The sequence below is a fragment of the Dysidea avara genome, chromosome 8 (genome assembly GCF_963678975.1).
Source record: "Dysidea avara chromosome 8, odDysAvar1.4, whole genome shotgun sequence".
NCBI lineage: Eukaryota > Metazoa > Porifera > Demospongiae > Dictyoceratida > Dysideidae > Dysidea > Dysidea avara.
This window is the reverse complement of record NC_089279.1, coordinates 11,661,399-11,686,971: the sequence shown is the minus strand read 5'-3', so window position 1 is coordinate 11,686,971 and position 25,573 is coordinate 11,661,399. Positions and strand designations below refer to the sequence as shown.

Sequence of the window (25,573 nt, the reverse complement as noted above, 5' to 3'; positions counted from 1 at the left end):
CCCATCCAGATCCGCCACTGTTATACAGGCCACCATATATATGATACTAATAAGCATTTTACAACTTTATTTTCTCAGTAACAGCTGATATGCACACTGTATTTAGTTAAGCACATACGTAGATGTTCTAACAAACAAAATTTGCCAAAAAAACTCCACAGCCTTCATGATGTCATGTGAGCTGGCAAAATGAATCATATAACTAATGGAGTACAAATACTGATTACCACAATAGTATTCATTATGGCTATTTGTTTAACTCCATGCAATCAGCTAAACCATTCTTCCTTGTAGAGTGGTAACAACGCAGTCATACAGTCACACAAAAACAAGACATTTAGGCACTAAAAAGTACAAAACCAGTGACAATTACACAAAATTAGGTAATTAATTACAAAAAACAACCATTACAAATCAAATCACAAATCATTAAGTAAATAAGATGGTAATTATGATGGAATTGTGTTTGTTGATTGACTGAAAAGTGCATAGTATAGCATTCCACCAATGGGAAGCTCAAACACGAAAGTGTTTTTGAGAGGCGAAATCTTTCAAAGTTAGCAAAAATAATCTTCTAGGTAGTACAAAACTATAGTTACACAAAAGTAGGTTATTTAGGCTTACAAAGAACAGTATACAAAAGATGCTTAAAAGTGACATGGCGAGGTACACTCAATATATTACACTGCTTGAAGTTTCTTAGTTTACTACAGTGGTATATCCCCAGTATATGGAACAGTTAATTATTTGTTATTTTAGTAGTTTTCTAGTAAACCCGCATTCACTGATGTTTTACTGAAAGCTTAAAACTTAGTAAAACAATATGTTCCATATACTTAAAGTTACTGATATTTTACTATAAGTATAACTGGGTATAACTACAGTAAAGCAGCTTAATAAATTAGTAAACTAAGAACCGATCAAGCAGTGTTAAGCGGAATCAAGCTCCAAAAGAAAATACTATTAACAAAAAGAGAACACATATGAATTTATTGAGGACTGGTGAATGACATGCAGCAATTAAATTTAATTGGAGGGGACAATGGAATGTATTTAGAGTGTTGGTATTGACAATACATGTAACACTTTACACAATTCCTCCGATTAAATGTTCTTGGTATAGAATAATCTGTTTACATTATGCTATTATATTATTTAAACATTATTACATTAGCAACATTAATTTTAATGTGTTAAACATATAAACAAGAAACAACATAATTATACCTATATGTATCATGCAGCATAGTAATTATATAGTTACAACTGTAGTATAAGACTTTTAGTAAAGCATAAACAACAACGATAAAACCATGAACAAATTTACATCTGTTCAAGTAGTGACTCCTGAAATCGTTCTTTCTGAGGAAAAGTCTCAAGCTTTCTGTAATTATGGTCCCCATATTCATAAAGACCAGAATCAGAACCACTTCGTGTTGGCAAAAACTTAAATTGATCCCGGCGTTTGTTTACTTTCTTCCAAAAGAGATCGGTTAAATGAATGTTCCAACGAGTATGCCTGGTGATGTGATAAACATGATATGCAGCAATTGTGCAGAACAACACAAAGCTAAGATAACCAAGAACTTTAACAACAATGTTAACTTTGTCAAAGCTATCAGTAGTGGGGTAAAGATATAATGTCACTGTTGCAAGGAGGAGGAAAATTCCCATAAACATTATATCAAGAGCATTTATTAGTTTGTCTTTGAAAGGATGAATAGATGCTTGCACTATGGTAAAAAATCCAACAACAGCAATGCTCGACAACAACAATGCTTCTCTATAAGAGAAAATGATGGCTTCCATTCCAGACAGATAAAGCAACAGTAGTGCTCGTAATCCAAACCAATATCGATATTTGACCTTGTAAGGTGCAAAGTAACAATCGAGTATAGGAAAGAAGTAACTCAACCTCCTTGATCTTAGCGCTAAACTTGGAAAAGTGAAACAAATGACAAAAGGAATAATGAAAACTAGAAGGAAGAATACTGCTATTACAAACAACGCAATATGGCCACCTGTGAAGTACTCCACATTAGGATCTGGTTGCCACACATATATGGATCCATGTTCAGATGATGGCATTGTGTCAGATGCAAATACACTTATGGTAGTACGTAGCAACTTTGAGTATGACAGCAAAATCAGAGTGGCTAGAACTGGCAGTGCTGAATGGGTTGATAGTTTGAGAGTACGAAAATAAAATTTTCCCATGTAAATTATAATCAGCATCAACAGCCATAGGTATACTGGAAACACAAACTGCAGCCCAGTTTTAGCTAGTTCAGTCATTCCATCATAAAAACATATTTCAAATCCCAAGTCCAAATTGATTAAAGAAATAAATACTCTTAAAAATGAAAATCTTGAAATCTCAATGTTAAAAAATAGTTGTTCATTGATGCTAATGACATTACAGAAGAATATTAATCCATTGATGGTTCCTAATGTGACACTAAATTTAAATGCAAACAATATCAATACCAGCACAGTTCCCAGAATGGCATACAGTACTATTGTGGCTAGCCAAGCATTATCACATTTCTTACATGTATCAGAACCAAATACTCTACTAAAACCATCTTCACATCCACCACACACTCTTCCCGAATGATGGTTGTTACAAAGTACATCTTCTTCACCGAGATCAAAAGTTATCAACCTGTCATGGCAGTATGTGGGTGAACATATCCTAGCATATTGTAAGTCTCCATTGATTACTGATAACCAAGCTTGACTGCGGTGACGAATAATGTTGCCAGTTGTAGCATCACACTCAAACCGTCCATCAGTTTTTGTATCAAAAAAGTCATCACAGATACACCCAAAAGTTTCATTAGTGAATGGATGTAGCTTAAACCCTACTGAACAGGTGCTAAAGTTAAATTTTACTTTTAAACTGTACCGTTGATTTGTCAAGGATATTTCAAGGGTTCCATTATTAGGAATTTCAGGGTACCGCCCAAAGACAACAAAATCTGCATTTGTGCACGTCTTATTCACATTGTATGTGGAGAAAGGTCTTACATTTTGACCATCACCTAATACCAACTGCTCATCTGCCACACTATTGTGATAGACTCTGCTGTATAGTGACTGTGAATATCCTATTGAACCAACCACATCTAAACTGACAACGGAGATATTAAAAGATCTTCCAGGAACTACTGGTTTGTTAAGATTCACTTGTTGGTCCCTAAGGCAGGCAGTTGTATTGTAGGTTGAAGTTTCATCACAAACACAAAAAATGTATCCCAGTATAAACAAATGGCTGTTGACACTACCAATGGGATAAAAGTCAAACACATGCCGGTATACTGAATCTCTCGTTCCATTAATAACTGGAGTGTGTATTCCCAGGTCAATCTGGGTTAGTGTATCAGGATACCATGAACAGACATAGAAAACGTTGGCATTAATTGACTGCAAAGAAGTTTGTGTCACAGCATGGTTTTCAGAAAAGCCAATACTAACATTAAGTTTGTGAAGATCTTCAAGTTCAAATATTGCTGAAGAATTACCAGTGAATTGTATAGGGCAGATGTCTTCAGTTTGAACATTAGTGTTTGAAAAATTAATATCAATAGCACCAGCAGCTGCAGTAGCAAAGTTATTTTCGAACCACAACACAGATCCAGTGTGAACATAGACAACAGTGTCAAGCAATCGAAGCGCACCTCCATAATTAGCTTCGTTAAGTTCAAACACTGCTCTACCTGACATTATGATACCAGAATTACGTCCATAAATCACTGATGGTTGATTACCAGTAAAATTACATGCACTACTGCACTGGAAATGCGCTTGACAATTTTCAAATGAAAATACTCCTGTGATAACACGGTCAGTGCTGTAATCAAGATTAGTACCTGGTGATAGCTTATTGTGTAATGCATTAACATCAACTAGGTCATACCGTATTCCTCCATTAATTTCAGATTCTAAAGATGCACGAAACTCAGACAGTTGTGTATAAATAGCTGAGCCTGAATCTCCTTCATTTTCAATAAAATTGCATTGTTCAATTCTTATTACAATTGTTATATAATCTGGAGAGATTTTCTCAATGTACAGAGCTGCTCCTCTAGTACCACCCAACCTTGTGAAATTACAACGTGTCATTGTTATCATGTTGATGTCAGTAAATTCAGTTATAGGCAAATCAGGTAAGTTAATTCCGCCCCTTACAACTAAATAATGAAATACGATTCCACCTCTTCGGTACAAACTAGATACAGCATCTTCTACAAACGTAGATGATATTCTATTATTGTCATCAAACAAGCAGTTTTCAAACTTAGTGCTACCAGATATGGTTCGTACAGTAGCTATAGCAACACTAGCTGAATATGATCCATTGTTGTTATAAAATATAGTGTTACTTACTGTTGTTGTAGCAAGGAAATAAGTCTGCAGATAGTACAAGGCAATACCACCTGCTCCTATTGGTGGGACTGGACCATGATAGTATGCAGTATCAACAAGAACTGATAATTTTTTATGTTCATTAGCAGGAACACTGTTTTTATTATTCCTAAATACACAGCCATCGACTATGAAATTACAACTTTCATTATAAGTACCAAAATCAGAATAAAGCAACAATAAACCACTTCCAGAGCAACTGAAATCAGCACTGTTACTATTATAGTCATAATTTGTACAGTTGGGATCATTTTCAAATGTTGTGTTTTCAATATACACCTGTGATAACCTCACTGTTCCATGGGTATTCCATCCCAAAAAGCCGTAACCTAGGCTGTGCTGCATAATCAACTTTTCAATAGTTACATTACTTGAATTGACTACCATCAAGACATACCTAGATCCTCTTCCAAAGTAACTAACAGGCACCAGTCTAACATATGTTTCATTGATGGAAGCATCGATGAGACCTCCACAACCTATTATGCGAATATTTCTGATTGTAATATTATGTGTGTTTAAGAACAGCATATTGAATGGACCTCCATCACACCTAATCGTTGTATCACTGGGAGAATTACCTGTGCCAATGATTGCAATATTTCTCTTTCCCACCATCATACACAAATCTTGGCTGTGGAAGGTGTAATCACCAGGTGAGAGATAAACTGTCATGTTAGAAGAAAGACAGTGACACAAGAAAGCGTCTAGCTTTTGTGAACAATTTCCTTGTGTTATGTCTTCATCAGGATACACAGTGATACAAGTAACACTGAAAATCATTATCAAAAAGTAAAAACAGGTTATAACTGTTTGAATCATCATGTCTCTGAAATAAAAGAACATAACAACTATAAATATTAAAGTACTTAACAATATGATATTAGTACAGTTAGCAGACAGTATTGCATGTAATAATAGTAAAAGCAAATTTTGGGCTGGATGCTTGTCATGGAAAAGTTGGTTTGGAAAATTATCCAACTCAAGTCGGACCATTTTTAGATGCCAAAAAGGTCTGGCCAGGCCAAAATTAGTGTATGATTTAGTGTCTAGACTAGCAAAATAAGTGTTGATACATGCCAAACTACAGTATGTAAGAGCAGAGAGGTAGATGTTCATATAATTTGTCAGCCAGCAGTGATACAGGCATACAGATAAAATAATAATGCATGCACATTTCACAAAGCCATATTGAAGGGTTTATGCCTGAGAGATTTTTTTTACTAGCTCTTGGGTGGTATTACATTACATGCACCGTGTTGCTACAACTACAAGCATTACGTAGTAATAATATATATATTTACTTTTTAAATGTGATTGTTCTATTCTATAAGAGTGCTTGACTGTACTTAGAGTATTATGTTGTAGGTCATGCTTACTCTCTGTTTCCACTAGCCATATGACTAAATCACTGTCTCATATCATAGGAACTAATGTACCATTTAAAATGCACTCATGTGGTATTATAAAGCTACTCTATTTCCATCCCATAACATGAACCAAACATGTTGCCTGCTGGTAGCTAGCTTTACTCTGTAGCCGTTATTTAGTTACTCTGACCGATATTGGCTAGCTGGACTAAATTTGGTTGCCAAAATGGTCCTGAAATGGACCAATTTTGGTTGATCCAACCAGATCATTTCTTTGCAAATTTTTTTATTACATGCCCACAAAATTCAAACACACATTGTATTGTGCAATAATAAATTATAAACAAGCCTACATGTAACGTATTGTGTATGCTATGGATATTATTGGCATGTGATTATAGGGCATTTTATCTGCAAGATCAAGCAACCTAAAATTGACTGTAATTGTATACTTCACATAACCTATAGATGCATCATCATAATGGTATAGTGGAATGCAATTGCTTGTCTAGGAAATGTGCCGTAAAAGGTAAGCATTAAGTCACATGTGTGAGTTATAAACCACAATTATGCAGGCCACACAAATACCAATCTAATGTATGATTTAGCAGAAGTTTTGCTAAGCATGCATACATCAGTAACTATATATGGGAGAAAATCAAGTGGCTAGCAGGCTGTCATCAATCTAGTTATTCACTATATTATACATACAAGTCACTTGATTGGACAAGAAGCTGCTGTTAGCCTATAGCCATCTGTAATTAGATGCATGGCTTGGTTAATTAAAAGTACCGTCTAATTATGGTGGTTGCAGGGTTCCATACAATGGGACGACATAGTCACAAAAATGTAGCTTTCCTTAAGGAAATACCTGGAGATTCCCAACTTCAAAGCTATACAGAGATCACTTAGCTCTCACACTCAAGCTATTCTTGGGATGGGAAAATTACTGCCTGAAACTCACTTTTCTCCAATCATCAGAGATATAAACATATTAATTTCAGACAGCTACTGTATTTTAGTTTTCTCATCAGCCATGTGTGCATGGTCACACTTTCCCACCTAGCACTGCTCCTACATGGTTCATTCTATAGCTATTAGTATAACTATGATAATTTAGCCTACATATAGCATTAGCTGGTAATTTTAAAGAAATTTCAACGTGGAAATTCAGCTCTGAGAATAAGTGTTACACTGTGCATCATTCACACAGATAGTTTTCACATTTGCATGCAAACTGCTAACATCAGAAAATCTAATAGAAAACTGGATCAGTGATCCCTGCAGTTACCTAAAGGCACACAGGGTCCTATAGTCACTAAACCAAACACTGCTAGCTATACAAATAATTTATGCTTAATTTCCTTTGATGTCTGGAGGCTTAATGAGGTTAGCACCTAAAATAGAAACCCACGTACAGCGGGTTACTAACTAGTTAGTCTGTCTAGCTTGTGGTTGTTTACTATATTCATTAAGCAAAAATCTGCAAAGCCAAAATTGAAATTGCCTTACTGTGTTAGCTACTTTCAGGTATCATTGGCTCTGATGCACTATTGTTACAGTGTATATAATGCTGATGAATGTTGAATCTATAGCAGTCAGTTTGCCACTTTCTTTACCTGCTATGATCAGGGAAATTTTCTAAACTACTGGGAATGAGCCGTCAAGGTTTTTATGCTATTTAGAGCCCCTCAGTAGATGTGGGCTCAGCTAACCACAGTTAATTTATACCTTGGCTACACTATAAAACTTAGTCTCTTCCTTATAAATAAGGGGGCCCACTACACCTGTAAGCTTATAAGAAAACAAAGCTTGACCCGTCAACCTGTTGACTTAAGGTTCACCTTCTGCATAATCGAGCTACTTCGATAGCTACTGCTGGAACAGTAACAGTTTGTCCTGTGCACCTCATTCTATATGCAAAATGATCTGTGCCATGCTCAGAGGTTGTACCGTGTTTGATACTAACATATCCAACTACTATAGCCCCACCCATCCTGTCTTTTGAAAAGTGTAAGCAACACAGCAATGCTCTGAACTACAGTATATCCGACTGCACTGTATCGTCGAAAATGAGAGCGATAGAGGTTCATCTATGCATTTGGGTTGAAGTTCTACTGGCAACGCATACAGTGACCCTGGCCTAGCAGTGACCGGGTATGGGAACCTGTTTAATGCATTAAACACAAAACGTTATACCTTTGCACTCAATCGTCTTTACCAAACGGTGTAGCAATCGTCTGAGACCAACGTGTTCCAAACAGTTGTTTGTGATCTCGCATGTAGAACTTGCTTTTTAACAGGAAGGTCACGTGCCGGTGCTGATTATTTCGACCTTTTCGTAGTCGTCCGCGGGACAGCTCTCATAGATGCTGGCTACTGTGATTAGACGTTTTCCGTACGCCTATAGTACTATTGGAACAACACAACTGACCAGGCGGCAGTACGGATCCTGTCCAGATCAATGCCAAGTTGTTGTGTGTGGAGGTGGAATCATCGGCTGTTCTGTAGCTTATCATTTGGCAAAACTAGGATGGACTGACGTGGTAGTTTTGGAACAAGGAAGGTGTGTATATGTGTAGTTGTGTACTGTAGAAAACAGAATTATTATGCGGTAGTGCATGTAGTGTGCTGGCTACTTGTCAGTACATATCGTACAGTATGGTGGCATGCTTCACCTAAAGGCTCGTGGAATTAACACAACAGTCTTAACTGAGTGGTGGAACTACACCAGTACATACTTCATTCCTCCAGAGCTTTTAGGGTGTACACATACTACATTATGTATTTACATCCGGCTGGCAGCACATAGACTACCAGTCTTACGTGATAATTTATTTCCATCCCAAGTTCCATCCATAAACGACAGTCCATAACCACATGGTAATAGAATTCATGCCTGTAGTGAGGATCACGAAGATTTGTGTTCTTTCACAATAAGCTCCTTTTAAAATTAGTAACTAAGAAAGTTGAATTCTGAGTCAATTAATGATAGCTATATTAGGCTCCGCAATCTGAAAAATCAACTTTCACAAATCGATCTCCCTACCATTGTGGGATGTTCATTGTAGTATCCCATTGCTAGATCCACCATGAAACCGGAGGCATGGTTGTTGTCTTCACAGAACTATCGATTTTAGTATTTCGTGAGATGCAAAAATTATTTTTTAAATTTCGGGCTCCACACAAAGAACAGGATAGAACTTGCTGCTTAGCTAGATATTATCTAGAGTTAATGTAGTTAAAAAGTATGCACAGTAATAAGCAAATGATTCACTGGGTTCCCGGCACAGGGTTGCTTTATCTCAAAAAGCAGAAAACGAAACACGAACTTTCGAATTCAAACTGCCCTACCAGCCAAGACGAGATAAGCCAACTCTTCCTCATAGTGATGTGATAAGGTTGGATGCATAGTCTGTCTATGCTGTTAGTTTGGAAAGGATCTGAGACTTCTCACCATCTGGGTGAAGAACGTCAAAATTTTCGCGCGTCATTTCAAGGGATTCTCTCAATAGTACCAAAGTGCTTTCCGGTACTTCTGATGCCACACTGGTCACTTAATTTTGTTTAGAATGATGATAAATGATGGTTCAAAACGTTTGGTAGTAGTAGTAGTTGGTGTTTCTGTGATTTCATATGATGCAGTATACCAGCAGCTCACCAGGAGCTCCACCCAGCTCTAATAAAAAATGAAAGATTTTGTGCATTTTTCGGTTTGTTTTTGGATGTTTTGCAGCATAATGGTGATGTAGGGTGATCTAGTGAAGATTTGAAGCTGCTGTGGAGCGTGAGAGGTGAAGTCAAATTTGGACAATTTTGCTGCCTCCCTTGATGCATAGCTTAGAGTGAGGCGTGGAAGCTGTGGATGAAATAATAATTGACAACCACTGTTACCAAACGTTCAGGGACATCTTTTGCCATAGTTTTAGTCTATAATTGATGATTGTTGTGGCTGCAGAAGCGCTGGAAATGGGTAGAATTCGCAACACAATTCTTTGATGCTGCAAAAAAATTTTACGCTCGTCACCCAGATGGTGAGAAGTCTCAGATCTTTTCTAAACTAACAGCATAGACAGACTATGCACCCAACCGTATTGAAACACTATGAGGAAGAGTTGGCTTCTCTTGCCCTGGGTGGTAGGGCAGTTTGAATTCGAAACTTCTTATTTCTTTGTCTGTTTTTTCAAAGAAAGCAACCCTGTGCTGGGCACCCAGCAAACCATTTACTTATTTCTGTGCGTAGTTTTCAACTATAGCAACTCTGGATACAATTTGGCTAAGTAGCAAGTTTCATCCAGTCCTTTGTGTGGAGCACGAAATTTTAAAAATAAATCTTGCATCTTGTGAGATACTGAAAATGATATTTCTGTGAAGACAACAATCGTGCCTCCGGTTTCATGGTGGATCAAGCAATGGGGTACTACAATGAACATCCCACAATGGTAGGGGGATTGATTTGTAGAAGTTGATTTTTTGGATTGCGGACCCTAGCTATATCTAGCTAAAAGCTTGCTCACATGCACAGGTGTGGTTCTATGGGGTTTTTGCCAGTTTCCAGTTTTTAAGATTAAAAGATCAATATAGGTCTACTCTAATAGAAAAGTCGGAGTAATCTAAAGCCAAAATTACTAAAAACGATTATTTATTGCACAATTCACAGTTAGGTTTTAGTGCTCAAATTTCATGAATTTCCCAAAATTGGTTCTCCCACATCTTCAAACCTCTAAAATAATTATCATGTTATTGATCTTAAATATCATTAGGGCTTCTCATGACAGTGCACAAAGTTGATTCCTTAGCTAAATACATTAATTACATACACAACCACAATTCCTGCAAAATGAATTGTTTGTGTGCAGTCTCGTGGACTGAATAGTTAATGTATTATCTGTAGTGTCAGTGGAGGCACGACGTGGCATGCCTCTGGACTGTTTGGACAGCTGAAGGGAACAGAGAATGAAACAAAATCTGTGTCATATACAATACAACTTGTTAGTAAATTAGAACAAGAAACTGATCTGACAACAGGTAAGTAAGTTCAAGTGGAAAATTGACTGCTTGTGATATTTCTTTGTAATAGGTTTTAAGCAGTGTGGTAGTATTTTATTAGCAAGGACAAAAGGTCGGATGACCTTATTGAAACGAGCTGGTGTTGCTGCTAGGTATGTCAGCTTATTTCATGCCATTTTAGTGGTGTAGTAATCATACACCCATATATAGTGCATTTGGTCTTGAAACTCACGTACTCTCACCAAACGAATGTTATGAGAAGTGGCCAATTATGAAGTATGATGATCTAGAGGTTTGTTTGAGTCTATCAGTTTCAGTCATGTTAGCATAGAAGCCTTTATGGCATTCGAGAAATCTTTTTCAATGTTGTATTGCATGTTTAGCTAGATGAGAGCAAACTAAATAACCAGTGTAGTATATGAGTTATAACAATGGACTATATTGTATTCTTATTGTATAGGGAGGTCTATGGGTTCCTAGTGATGGTACAATCAATCCAAGTGATCTATGTCAGGCCTTGGTAAAAGGAGCTACCCTAAATGGTAAACCCGCTATGTGAATACTACCGGATTAGTTACATGTTGATGTTATGCATCCATAGTAAATATAGTTCCCTGATACTCATACTCAAATGTTTAGCAGGTATTTAGTATTCCTGGTACATACCATAACTGTCAGGCTGTTATTATGATATATGTCACTATAGGAGTGAAGATAGTAGAGAAGGTGACTGTTGATAAAGTGTTGGTCAGTAATGATAAAGTGTGTGGTGTGAGGACTAACCAGGGAGATGTGAAGTGTGAAGTGTTTGTCAACTGTGCTGGACAGGTATGTGGTTGACTCTTGTGCTACTAATAAATTTACCATTTTTTGACTCTGTATGCTTTGTCTGATAGTGGGCAAGAGATTTAGGGAAGGTTAGTGAACATGAAACAATATTTGCATGTGATACCCCCATCATAGCAATCAAATCCTCAAGTTAACATACCACTTCATTCTGCTGAACATTACTATCTGGTATCTAAACCCTTTGAAGGTTAGTCACTTTGAAATAGATTAACTACACATAATTAACAAACAGTGTGTAAATAAATACATAATATGTATATGGCCATGGGCTTGTGCATCAGTGTGTGTGTGTGTTGTGTGTGTGTGTGTGTGCATGTGTTGTGTGTGTGTATGTGTTGTGTGTGTGTGTGTGTGTGTGTGTGTGTGTGTGTGTGTGTGTGTGTGTGTGTGTGTGTGTGTGTGTGTGTGTGTGTGTGTGTGCATGTGTTGTGTGTGTGTGTGTGTGTGTGTGTTGTGTGTGTGTGTGTGTGTGTGTGTGTGTGTGTGTGTGTGTGTGTGTGTGTGTGTGTGTGTGTGTGCATGTGTTGTGTGTGTGTGCACATGTGCATACAGTACTGCTCAAATGTAACGTCATCTCATGAGAGTGTGAGTGATAAAACTCTCTAATTAAAGGGCGTGGCACATATTTCGCTCTCGAGTATTCATCCCAAACGAAATGGGATGAATACTCGTAAGCAAGATAGGTGCCATGCCCTTTAATTAGATAGTTTTTCAATCACTCGCACTCTCGTGAGACGATATTACATTTGAGCGGTACCATACATGTGCACATGTGTGCATGCATGCGTTTGTATGAGAGGTAATACACAGTTATGGACGTTATTCCAAAGTTGCAACTGGCTTTCAAAGTGTGTCATTTGTGTGTTGCATAATTGAGTCACAAGATAAAATATTAGAGTGCCATCTTAATAAAGTACACGTACTTCACGGTGATCTTAGGATAGTAGAATTAGCTTGTGATTTTGTTCCAGTGGTGAGGCGACTACATAAGGCAGCTGTCTCATATAAAACAAGACAATGATATGGTATGAAGTACTGCAGAAAATGGAGATCTAAATAGAATAATCACACTGATCTTCTTAACTCTAATAGAGCAGTCATGAATGCCTCGTGTACATTTTGGCATTTCCTTGTGTTCCACATGATGTACATCTTTTCATGGCACACATAGATTTACTACTGGCTTTAACCCTTAAACCCGCATAATCCAGAAAACTGGATTTGATAAAAAAACAAATCAAAAAATGCACAATACTTTTGCCAATTTACATAGGTGGTTACAAAAAGGCATATCTCATGAAGTGTTCATCCGATTGCTTAGAAACACAGATTTTAATAATTGGCAAAGAGTAAGCTATCTAATTGTCTATAAACTTTCAACATGCAACAAAGAACTCACCCACTACGACGTGCTGAATCTTTTTGTGTCCTTTCGTCTTCATATCGTCATTGTGCTAGACTTAATCACGTGATGTCTATATATTTACTGAATCGCCATCACGTGATAACCAACGTGACACCAAGAACAAGTCAATACGATGAAGTACAGCTGAGTTATGGCCATTTGTACATCGCTATGTGAAGAAGGAAAATGGAGGGATTGTTCTTTTGCTCTTTTAAAGTGAAGTGGAAAGCTCTATAACAGCTGCGGGTTTAAGGGTTAATGGTACAGGTGTATGTATATGGTGCTTTGCAAGGATAGTGACTCTTGCTAAATCTATATGTAAGTGTGGATATGTGGTAATTTTCTGATCCAAAATTTCTATCTTTAAAGCTCTAAAACCATTAATGAATCCACACATGCTTCAAAATCTATAAGCTGTCGCAAGCAAAATGTCTATAGCTTGGCATACTTTGCGAGACGTACTTAATTATCTAATCAAAAACAGCCAAGCTGTAAAAAAAGGTGCGGCCCCCATAAAGGCCATGGTGAAAAAAGATGTGAAATCCAAGGTGGCGGCCAAGAAATGGCTGTGATGGTAGGTTAATGGTTACATTTTAATAACAACAATTCAGGTGAATTTGGTGCCAAGACCAAGCGGCACAAAATTCACCTGAATTGCTGTTATTAAAATGTAACCATTAACCTACCATCACAGCCATTTCTTGGCCGCCACCTTGGATTTCACATCTTCTTTCACCATGGCCTTTATGGGGGCCGCACCTTTTTTTACAGCTTGGCTGTTTTTGATTAGATATCACTTCTTTTTGTATTTGTATACTGCAAAGCCGGCCTATGGCTGGCTTTGGGGCTTTTTTAACCCATGTGTTTTTTCTTTACTACAGGAAGAAGAAAAGAACTTAAAGAAGAATTTTAGTACTTCAATTATTTTTGATTTTATTAGTAATTATACAAATTATATACGTATATTTATTACATGCTAATTATTCCCCACAGGATTTTTTTTACAGCTGATCTCTCTACTGGGTGACTTGAAATGTAGCTGAACTATATACAGGATGGTTTCTTTGTAGCTGAACTCTCTGTAACAGGTGATTTGTTTGCAGCTAAACTCCCTACATGGTGGTGTCTTTATAGCCGAACTCTCTACATGATGGTTTCTTTGTAGCTGAACTCTCTATAAGGTGACTTCGTCTAGCTGAACTCTCTACAGGGTGATTTTTTTGTAGCTGAACTCTCTGCAGGGTGATTTGTTTGCAGCTGAACTCTCTACATGATGGTTTCTTTGTAGCTGAACTCTCTACAAGGTGACTTCGTCCAGTTGATCTCTCTACGGGGTGATTTGTTTCTAGCTGAACTCTCTACAGGTGAATTGTTTGCAGCTAAACTCTCTACATGGTGGTTTCTTTGTAGCTGAACTCTCTACAAGGTAACTTCTTCTCTACAGGGTGATTTGTTGTAGTTGAATTCTCTACTGGGTGGTTTGTATGAGGCTGAACTCTCTACATGGCGGTTTCTTTGTAGCTGAACTCTCTACAGAGTGATTTGTTTGCAGCTGAACTCTCTACATGATGGTTTCTTTGTAACTGAACACTCTACAAGGTGACTTCTTCTAGCATGATCTTTCTACAGGATGAATTGTTGTAGCTGAACTATCTACAAGGTAACTTCTTCTAGCTGATCTCTATACAGGGTGATTTGTTTGTAGTTGAATTCTGTACAGGTGGTTTCTTTGTAGCTGAACTCTGTACATGATGGTTTCTTTGTAGCTAAACTCTTTACAAGGTGACTTCTTCTAGCTGAACTCTCTACGGGGTAATTTCTTTGTAGCTGAACTCTCTATTATGATGGTTTCTTTGTAAATGAACTCTCTACAAGGTGAATTCTTCTACCTGATCTCTCTACAGGGTGATTTGTTTGTAACTGAACTCTGTACAAGTGCGTTTTTGTGGGTGATCTCACTGCAGGTTGATTTGTTTGTAGCTGAACTCACTAAAGGGTGATTTTGCTTGTAGCTGAACTCCTTGCATTGTATCTAGTTTCTAGCTGATCTCTCTACAGGGTGATTTGTTTGTAGCTGATCTCTCTACAAGTTGATTTGTGTGTAGCTGATCTCTCTGCAGGTTGATTAATTTGCAGCCGATCTCTCTACAAGGTAATTTGTTTGTAGCTGAACTGTCTATAAAGTGATTTATTTGTAGCTGATCTCTCTGCAGGTTGATTTGTTTTAGCTGAACTCTCTACAGGGTGATTTACTTGTAGCTGAACTCCTTACATTGTGAGTAGTTTCTAGCTGATCTCTCTACAGGGTGATTTGTTTGTAGCTGATCTCTCTACAAGTTGATTTGTGTGTAGCTGATCTTTCTACTGGTTGATTTGTTTGTAGCCGATCTCTCTACTGGGTAATTTGTTTGTAGCTGAACTCTGTACAAGGTGCTTTTTTGTAGGTGATCTCACTGCAGGTTGATTTGTTTGTAGCTGAACTCACTAAAGGGTGATTTGCTTGTAGCTGAACTCCTTACATTGTGTCCAGTTTCTAGCTGATCTCTCTACAGAGTGATTTGTTTGTAGCTGAACTCTCTATAAGGTGATTTATTTGTAGCTGAACTCCTTACATTGTGTGTAGTTTCTAGCTGATCTCTCTACAGGGTGATTTGTTTGTAATTGATCTCTCTATAAGTTGATTTGTGTGTAGCTGATCTCTCTGCAGGTTGATTTGTTTGTAGCCGATCTCTCTATAGGGTAATTTGTTTGTAGCTGAACTCTCTATAAGGTGATTTGTTTGTAGTTGATCTCTCTGCAGGTTGATTTGTTTTAGCTGAACTCTCTACAGGCTGATTTGTTTGTAGCCGATCTCTCTACAGGGTAATTTGTTTGTAGCTGAACTCTCTACAAGTTGATTTGTGTGTAGCTGATCTCTCTGCAGGTTGATTTGTTTGTAGCCGATCTCTCTACAGGGCAATTTGTTTGTAGCTGATCTCTCTACAGGGTGATTTTTTTGTAGCTGACCTCTCTTCAGGGTGATTTGTTTCTAGCTGATCTCTCTACAGGGTGATTTTTTGTAGCTGACCTCTCTTCAGGGTGATTTGTTTCTAGCGGATTGCTCTACAGGTTGATTTGTTTGTAGATGAACTCTCTACAGGGTAATTTGCTTGTAGCTGAACTCCTTACTTTGTGTCTAGTTTGTAGCTGATCTCTCTACAGGGTGATTTGTTTGTAGCTGAACTCCTTACATTGTGTGTAGTTTCTAGCTGATCTCTCTACAGGGTGATTTGTTTGTAGCTGATCTCTCTACAAGTTGATTTGTGTGTATATAGCTGATCTCTCTGCAGGTTGATTTGTTTGTAGCCGATCTCTCTACAGGTAATCTGTTTGTAGCTGAACTCTCTATAAGGTGATTTGTTTGTAGCTGATCTCTCTACAGGTTGATTTGTTTTAGCTGAACTCTCTACAGGGTGATTGCTTGTAGCTGAATTCCTTACATTGTGTCTAGTTTCTAGCTGATGTCTCTACAGGGTGATTTTTTGTAGCTGAACTCTCTTCAGGGTGGTTTGTTTCTAGCTGATCTCTCTACAGGTAGATTTGTGTTGATTTGTTCATTGCTGATCGCTCTAAAGGTAATTGATTTGTTGCAGTTGAACACCCTGCAAAGTGATTTGTTTGTAGCTGATCACTCTAAAGGGTAATTTGTTTGTAGCTGAACTCTCTCCACAGTGACTTGTGTGTAGCTGAATTCTGTGTAACTGAATTCTCTAGAGAGTGACTTAATTGTAGCTGAATTCTCTACACAGTGCATGACTTGTTTATAGCTGAACTTTCTTCAGTGTGACTTGTAATGTTCTGAATCTCTATACTGGTATATTTGCTTAACTCTCCACATGGTGACTGTCTTCTTGCTGAACTGTCTATAAGATTAACTGTTTGCAGCTGAACTTCCTACAGAATAACTTGTGATGTAATAAAATTCTATAATGGAGTAAATAAATTAGCCGAATGCTCTATTAGGGTGACTGTTCTATTAGAGTATCTCGATCTCGCATTTGCTACACGAAGTTGGCTTTCGAATCATAACTCAGTGGTTTGTAATCTGATTCTTCTGTACTACTGCAAGGACTTTCTATGAAGATTATTCCAGATATACACCGATTTTCAGCTCATTGCTCCAAGCGGTTTGCCTAGTAGGCGTGAAAACTAATACTTTTTTTATTCATAAAAATCGATCGCGTAATTGTGACACAGGTTGGGTTTTGTGTCATATCTCCGTGGTCTTTATCTCGATTCCTTTCAAACCACCAAAAGGCACTCCTACGATGGTTACTCCATCTACATAGCAATTTTCAACTCATTCCATGAAGCGGTTTACCCTGTAGGCGTGACAACAAATCGATCTTGTTTTACGCGAATAATTGGTCATAACTCCTGAACCATTCATCGGATTTGTACCAAATTTGATGTTAGGATTCGCCTTTGGACTCCCTTTCTGTGTGCCAAATTTCAAGGCGATCGGAGTACGCGTTTGCTTGTTATAGCAATTTTTGCAAGTGTGCGAAAAGACGAAGAAGAAGAAGAAAAAAAAAACGAAGAAAAAAAAACGAAACTTTGGCAGCTCGTATCTCGGAAATGGCTGGAGCGATTTCCTTCAAATTTGGAATGTAGACTCCCTTGGCTGGCGGGCAACTGTGTAGCAAATTTGGTTCCAATCAGATAAGTGATCACCGAGATACAAAGGTGTGAAAATGACGTTTTCGTTCTTCCTGTCAATATACTCACGGTGTGGCACGCCGGCTTCTTGGGCCGCACGACACACTACCGTGTGTCTTGATCACGGTGTGGCGCGCCGGCTTCTTGGGCCGCACGACACACTACCGTGTGTCTTGATCATGAAGAAGTGATCAAGACAAACACTCTTTATGCATTTATATTTTAACCAGAGAGGTAGCTACCCAGTAAAAGTATGTATGCAATACGTGTACTAGCCCATTCACATTTTAAATAAAATCAATTCTCTAAATACATATGTAATCTAAGTTCAATGCCTGGACATATAGTTTGACACTTCAAATTGGGCAGTGAGTCATTAATATTGTACTAGCAAATAATATCAATGGTGGCAGGTTGTACATCATCAATGGCTGTGGTGTTTTTAGATCCAGTTAGCAATATGTTGCCAGTATTAAGAGACCAAGATGGATGTGTCTACTTCCGAGAGTGGAGTGGAGGAATAATGGCTGGAGGATTTGAACCAGTCTGTAAACCAATCTTCACTGATGGAGTCCCTACTCCATTTGAGTACCAACTGCTTCCTGATGACTGGAATCATTTTCGTAAGTTGAATAAATATTAACTATTAGTAGTATGACTATTCAATAGCAATATATACCACACTTAAATTGCTCCAAAGAAATAATATATAGTATATTAATGTGATATTGCAGTTCTTTTAGTAGTGTGGGATGTACAACATAAGCTATAAAATTCCATGAAACAGTATGAAGGATGATGAGATGCATGACGTCCATTCATTTGTATATATGGAGTTTTGGTTATAACTACCACATTGGGAATTGAACTTTAAAGCGTTGGACATGATAGCCAAGGCTGAGATTCATTGTATTTCAATTGTATGCATTCACAAAACAATAGGTACCTTTTTTGTGAGGCTGCTGTGAATACAGAATTTTAGAATCTGGATATTTGATTGTCTCAATGCAAAATTTTGTTGAATACCGAAACAAATTATGTGTTTAATAGTCTTTGCTTATGTCATACAACTATACTGGATGTTTATCACTACAGAACCACTGATGGATCAAATGTTACATAGAGTACCAGCTCTAGGGAAGGCTGAGATAAGACAGATGGTTAATGGACCAGAGTCCTTCACTCCTGATGGTTTGCCCTTCCTAGGAGAAGCTCCCGAGGTAATAATCTAACTTGTAATCAATGTTGTCTATTGGCTTATTATGGCTTTGTTTGTCAGGTGCTCACAGATCTATCAACAAAATGTTTAAATCTTTGTTATACCTAAGAATGAAATGAAGGGCTCTGGTCATAAAATGCTATTGATGTATCTAGAGTAGATGGCGATTGAAAATTATAAGGGCAGTATCTCATGAAAAATAAGCACCTTTAAATTTTTTAACACTGATATAAAGCACATGAATAAATTTTTAGTGGGCGACATTGTTTACGCATTTATTGCCCAAGTCTTGCCAGTGATAGGAAATCCACAGCGGATGTTTTGTGGTATTGACAAGTATAGTAGTAATATCTTGCATTGTACCATATCAGTTAATTCTAATTCACTCATAGTGAAGTGTTAACAATTTGTTTTGCAGAATCAAAAGACTTCAGCCTATAGAGAATGCCCTGAGACTATTATGTAGACATTGCTATAAGGCATTTAATTGCCTTTTTAATTGGAGCCTTTCAATTTGATTATGTACACATGTATATCTGCCTGCAAATTATTCTACCATTTCAATATAGGTGAAAAACTACTATGTTGCAGCTGGATTTAGTTCTTTTGGACTAACAAATGCTTCAGGTGCTGGTCAAGCTTTATCTGAATGGATAGTTCATGGACACCCTCCCTGTGATTTTCACCACTTTGACATTACTCGGTGTGTAAAACATACTGCAATAACCTACTGTGGTAGTGGGATCTCTCTAAGAGGAATTTCTGAATCTCATTTTTCTTCTGTGTAGTAAGAAATAAGGATTGACCCAAAATGTCTGATAGCGAGCTAAGATTAATATGTTAATTATCACAACATTTAAAAGTGCATTGGTGCAATCATAAAGTTGTATTGTGATGACATCTTGCAGCATTGGATCTCATGACATGAGCAAACGGTTTTTGTATGACCGTACTCTGGAGATGGTAGGAAAGAAATATGCAATAGTGTGGCCTAAAATGGAGTTCTCTAATGCCAGAAATGTTAGGTGAGTCATGTACTGTCTTCATTTGGGTGATATTTATTGAAACTAAATACACATTTGGTGTTTTATTCTTAATATATCTCTCTAGCTGTAGTATATATATATATGTGTGTGTGTGTACGTGCGTGCGTGCGTGCGTGCGTGCGTGCGTGCGTGCGTGCGTGCATGGGTGGGTGGGTGTGTGTGATCGGATTTGACAAAACCAAGCTTCCACTCACATCCAATTGTTGTTGACTTTAACTGCTTGTAACTTGACAACTCAGTATGCTATTGACCTGCAATTTTGATACTGTACTTTCAGTGCATTATGCAATAACAGGTCAAAATTTGAAATTGATACCTTACTTCTACATTATTAAATTATGGTCCTTTAAATATTCACAAATCTGGATGTGAGTGGAAGCCTGGTTTTGTCAAATCCACACACACACACACACACACACACACACACACACACACACACACACACACACACACACACACACACACACACACACACACACACACACACACACACACACACACACACACACACACACACACACACACACACACACACACACACAGACACACACACACAGACACACAGACACACACAGACACACACACACACACACACACACACACACACACACACAGACACACACACACACACAGACACAGACACACACACACAGACACACACACAGACACAGACACACACACACACACACACACACAGACACAGACACACACACACACACACACACACAGACACACACACAGACACAGACACACACACAGACACACACACAGACACACACACACAGACACACAGACACACACACAGACACACACACACACACACACACAGACACACACACACACACACACAGACACACACACAGACACACACACAGACACACACACAGACAGACACACACACACAGACACAGACACACACACAGACACACACACAGACACACACTCACAGACACACACACAGACACACACACAGACACACACAGACACACAGACACACACACACATATAGTAGGGTTGGAACGAATGTACAAATACATCATCCGAAGCTTCTTTTCAAAATGTTACCAAAGCTTCGAAGGTTTGTTGCAAATGTCATGTCAACTATTAATGACCACAATTGATGGTTCTTAGGGTGTACGTACACCATAGTACATAGCTCCAGTATAACCATTGTTTAAACTATAATTACATCAAAAAATATGTAAATGGCAGCTTCCACAAGGAGTGATAATACTTGTACAACTGGTTTAACATGTTGGTATCCATGGTAACGAAGCTTTGGTGGGGTAAACAGCATCCGAATGTTATGGGACCGAACGAAGCTTCGAACTATTTGTCTCAACCCTAATATATATATATAGACCCTTTGCAGGTGAGCTGTTGCCATAGCAACATCCACCATTTTGGAGTACAACCTGTTTTACAACCAGGGGAGAGCGTACATTTAACCTGGTTGACCTTTGCTGTGGAATGCAGCTCTACTTCCTGGGTATTGTTTTACTCTTATAGAAAGCAACGCTATCAGGGGTTGTACTCCAAGATGGCGAATGTTGCTATGGTAGCAGCTCACCTGCAAAGGGTCTATACGTATGTAGTACATCATGCATAATAATAGACTGTTTGTATTGCAGGTGTTCTCCTTTGCACTCAACACTTGACAAAGCTGGTGCTAGTTGGGAAGCCAGAATGGGATGGGAACGACCCAGCTGGTTCACAAGATCACCAGATGGTTAGTAGTAACTTGTACAGGCCATTGTTGTGATGTAAATGCTCTACAGAGTCTCGAGAATTTGTGGGGACGTTTGGTAAACCAAACTGGTTTGATAATGTGTGTGAGGAGCATACAAAGTGTAGGAATGAAGTGTGTGTGTTTGATATGACCTCATTTGCCAAGTTTGAAGTGGAAGTAAGCAAATCAATGTGAAATGTGTCTAGTAATAAAACGCACTCTAGTGACTTCAAATACCCTAATAGAACAGTCACATGTATGATTATTATGTAGACTTCTTACCACACATACAGGGTGATGGTGTAGTGGAGAGTATGCAGATGTTATGTGCTAATAATGTTGATGTACCAGTGGGTAAGATAGTGTACACTGGTATGTTGAATGAGAGAGGTGGATATGAGACTGATTGTACTGTCACCAGAACTGCACCTAACAAGTGAGATAATAGTCTTTGTCTTGTACAACCAATAATATTATTGTTGTACAGATACTTTGTAGTGGGTCCAGCAGCTCAAGCCACACATGTTGCATCGTGGATCAGTAAACACTTACCATCCTCAGTGCAACTAAGAGATGTGACCAGTCAGTATACAGTACTTGCTGTGATGGGGCCTCACTCCAGAAAGTTACTGAAACGAGTCACTTCTCATCCTCTTGATAATGACAATTTTCCCTTTGGAACATCACAGGTGGTTAATGTTATGTATTCAATACTTTATGTTGATGTGTTATAGGTAATTGAGATTGGATATGTACCATCAGTGAGAGCATCTCGTGTATCATATGTTGGTGAACTGGGATGGGAACTGTATGTACTAAATGAGGTGAAGATACTTACTACAGTGCAGTTCCTTACATATAACTACAATTACAGTATATCCCAGTGCGTATGGTTGTATCAAAGCACCTTTCTGGGTTATAACTCCCAAATAGCAAGCATGGGGTGTTTAACAACATAACTAACACCAGCTATATCAGATATAGCATTCCTATTTGCTGATGAAATACTGTATTGTTATTCCATGCAGTCATCCTTCGCTTTGCCTTGGGGCTTGTGTGTAATAACAATGATTACACTTTTAACAGAATTTATACCATTGAAAACAGTAATTTATGTACGACATTAGGCTGTCTTAATACAATTATTAATTTGAATACTGCCATGTTTGTATGTACCTGGCTGAGCGAAAACCAGTTGTTTTTGCAAAATCATATTTTGCTATAAAAATGTATTGAAATAAACTAGGTAAAAATATGCTTGCTAAAAAAATTGTGTTTTATCACTTTGGTGCGCACTGAAACAAAGCTTAAATCAATACAACCTATATACCATTAGATTCACTTGGTTATGGAGAGTAACACAATCTTTGTTTCGTGAGCATGTTTATACAACAAAAGGAATGTAAGTTATGGGTGCTTACTGATTTGCAATGTGGTAAGAATAAAATTTATATGTTGGAATGGCCTTCTTGCTTGTCCACAAGGAGGAGTACAAGAACAGAGCATAGTTTTGTTAGTTTAAAAATTGCTGTTCCAACTGTTTAGCACTCTAAATCCAAGACTATTTGCCATAAAAGGTTGAAACTTTAACCGTCCACTCCCTTGTTACCATAGATACCACAGAAGCAATACATGGAATTCAAGGAATGTGCAAAAACAACTGAATTTTGATTAGCCAGTCACATATCAGTTACTGTATAGACTAAATATTTTGAGGGGGAAATTTTTTGCTGATTTTGCAGTTTTGGGGTTACCAGTAAAAATTTTATCCTCGAATATTTAGGCATCCATATATAACACATTTTGGGAGTGTTTGCAAATTCGCGAAAATTTTAATTTTGGCAACATTGCTCAACCTCAAAAAAATTGCCCCTCGAAATATATACTTAGGTATGTTTCTGTCCCTCAAAAAGTACACCCATTGTGTTGGGTGGTTACTTGATAGTGTTGGCTCATTGGAGCCGCATTTGTTATTGTAATTCTTCCGTTACAGTATTCCTATGGACTATACAACAAGTTGTTCAGTGTTAATGGTATCCATCCACACAATGGTGGTTTTTATGCTATTGATAGCCTCAGAATTGAGAAAGCCTATCGTCACTGGGGAGGTGAAGTGGACACAGCAACTACTCCATGGGAGGCTGGACTAGGATTTACTGTAGATATGAAAAAGGTAAAAAGAGTATACATGACGGAAAACCGTTGATCTATGCACATAAATAGATTGTGAGATATGTGATTTCAATAGCTTGGGAAGGTCAAAAGCTTCACGTTTGAACTTTTCACTATATAAATGCATAGTGTTTATCTCACTTTAATCCATAGTAAGCTATTGATATAACCATGACTTTGAGTACCATTTTCACGACGGTATCTGTAACACAAGCACAGATAAACTGGCCAGTGGCAGCCAGAGTGAATCAGTGGTGCAAGTGTGTAGTGTATTAGTTTGACTATCCATTCATAGTAAAAAGTGGTGTGTGCGTAGATTGACAATTAGGTCACACATGTACATATAGTAATGTTCATACAGTACATATAGATACACCCGAAGCATTCATGTTTGCTCCATCTACCCTTGTGCCATGATGTAATATGTGCTGAATTTCTAAATGTAGAGTCACAGTCCTGTTTATTTCACAGAACCATTTTATTGGCAAACAAGGACTAATTGAGCAAGAGCAAAATGGTATTAAGAGTCGTGTTGCTGTTTTCACTTTACAAGAATATGACATGGACAATCTCATGTGGGGTGGTGAGGCCATTGTGAGAAATGACAAGATTGTTGGCTACCTCACTTCAGCTGCATATGGCTATAGTATTGGTAGACCTGTAGGAATGGGACTGGTCAGAAATCCAGGGAGTAATGGAGAACTTCTCCCAGTCACTAGAGATTACATACTAAATGCTAACTATCAGATCAACATTGCTGGTGTACTGTATCCAGCAAATGTCAGTCTATCAGCTCCTTATGATCCCAAGTCACTACGTGTACATATGTAATATACAAAATTACACAAATTCTATAGATTCAAAATTTACTGCATGCATGTATACATTATGTATACATGTTAATATATTTTGGTGATGTTGTAAAGGTAATTGCAATGCTTTTCTAGGCATGCACATTTATTTATTTATTTATTTATTTATGTATTTATTTATTTTATTAAGGGTTTTTAGTGCAAGAAGGTACAAGGTGAGCAACAGCAGTGTAGTTGAATGAAATCCAAATGGTGAACTGGAATACACAGCAAATATAGTTTTCTATGTAAATTGAGGTTCACTGCATGGGGTAAGAATAACCATCCCTGATTTTAAGTAGCATAGTATATCTTGAATTTTCTTAAAATTAAAAGACGGTCTTAAAAATTAGAGTGTACAAGGAGTATTTGTGTCACTCTAAATTTAAGCGTAGAATTTCTATAGGAATCTGAGGAATGCAATTAACCATACAATAATTATCATCATAATTAATGTAATTGCTTTAGACCATACGAACACTTATGTTATAACCAACTAACCTGTTGTTCTTCACTGAAACAGTGTTAGCAAAATGTATTTAAAACCTGATCAACATAATTATTAAGTGTAACATTACATTGTGAATGTGGGATTAATGTTTACTAAATAAGAGCACTTTTTTATAAATAGATGCAAATTGCTAGTAGCTAGCTTAAACACTAAGAAATATACGTAAGATTATTTGCTAGGTTAAATGCTTGTAATAAGAAGTATGTGCTTTAATAATTATGTTTAAAAAGTGCTTATAAAATTAGAAGTGAGGTTTACACTTAGAGTAATTGTACTGAAATTAGG

The 25,573-nt window shown here is 37.6% G+C and overlaps 3 protein-coding genes across 3 annotated transcripts in view; 1 reads left to right on the top strand and 2 right to left on the bottom strand.

Moving 5' to 3' along the window:
* LOC136263440 (uncharacterized) overlaps positions 1-20,381 on the bottom strand; it is a 70,823-nt gene extending 50,442 nt beyond the window's left edge. Inside the window, exon 1 of the mRNA XM_066057962.1 lies at positions 20,375-20,381. The gene's annotated coding sequence lies outside the window, so the exon portion shown is untranslated. The remainder of the gene's footprint in view (positions 1-20,374) is intronic.
* Positions 1,117-8,122, bottom strand: LOC136263433 (uncharacterized). Its single transcript, XM_066057945.1, has 2 exons — positions 7,998-8,122; positions 1,117-5,257 (listed from the first exon to the last, which is right to left on the bottom strand). Exon 2 carries the CDS (start codon positions 5,251-5,253, stop codon positions 1,324-1,326), a length of 3,930 nt encoding a protein of 1,309 aa, XP_065914017.1. The 5' UTR covers positions 5,254-5,257; positions 7,998-8,122; the 3' UTR covers positions 1,117-1,323.
* LOC136263437 (pyruvate dehydrogenase phosphatase regulatory subunit, mitochondrial-like) lies at positions 8,107-24,950 on the top strand. The gene is made up of 19 exons (XM_066057955.1): positions 8,107-8,364; positions 10,693-10,826; positions 10,879-10,960; positions 11,019-11,100; positions 11,269-11,350; positions 11,515-11,636; positions 11,705-11,725; positions 11,772-11,844; positions 18,207-18,383; positions 18,856-18,980; positions 19,549-19,682; positions 19,888-20,004; positions 21,657-21,754; positions 21,804-21,931; positions 22,048-22,190; positions 22,242-22,443; positions 22,489-22,578; positions 23,748-23,927; positions 24,398-24,950. Exons 1-19 carry the CDS (start codon positions 8,168-8,170, stop codon positions 24,755-24,757), a joined length of 2,547 nt encoding a protein of 848 aa, XP_065914027.1. The 5' UTR covers positions 8,107-8,167; the 3' UTR covers positions 24,758-24,950.
* The last annotated feature ends 623 nt before the right edge of the window (positions 24,951-25,573 follow it).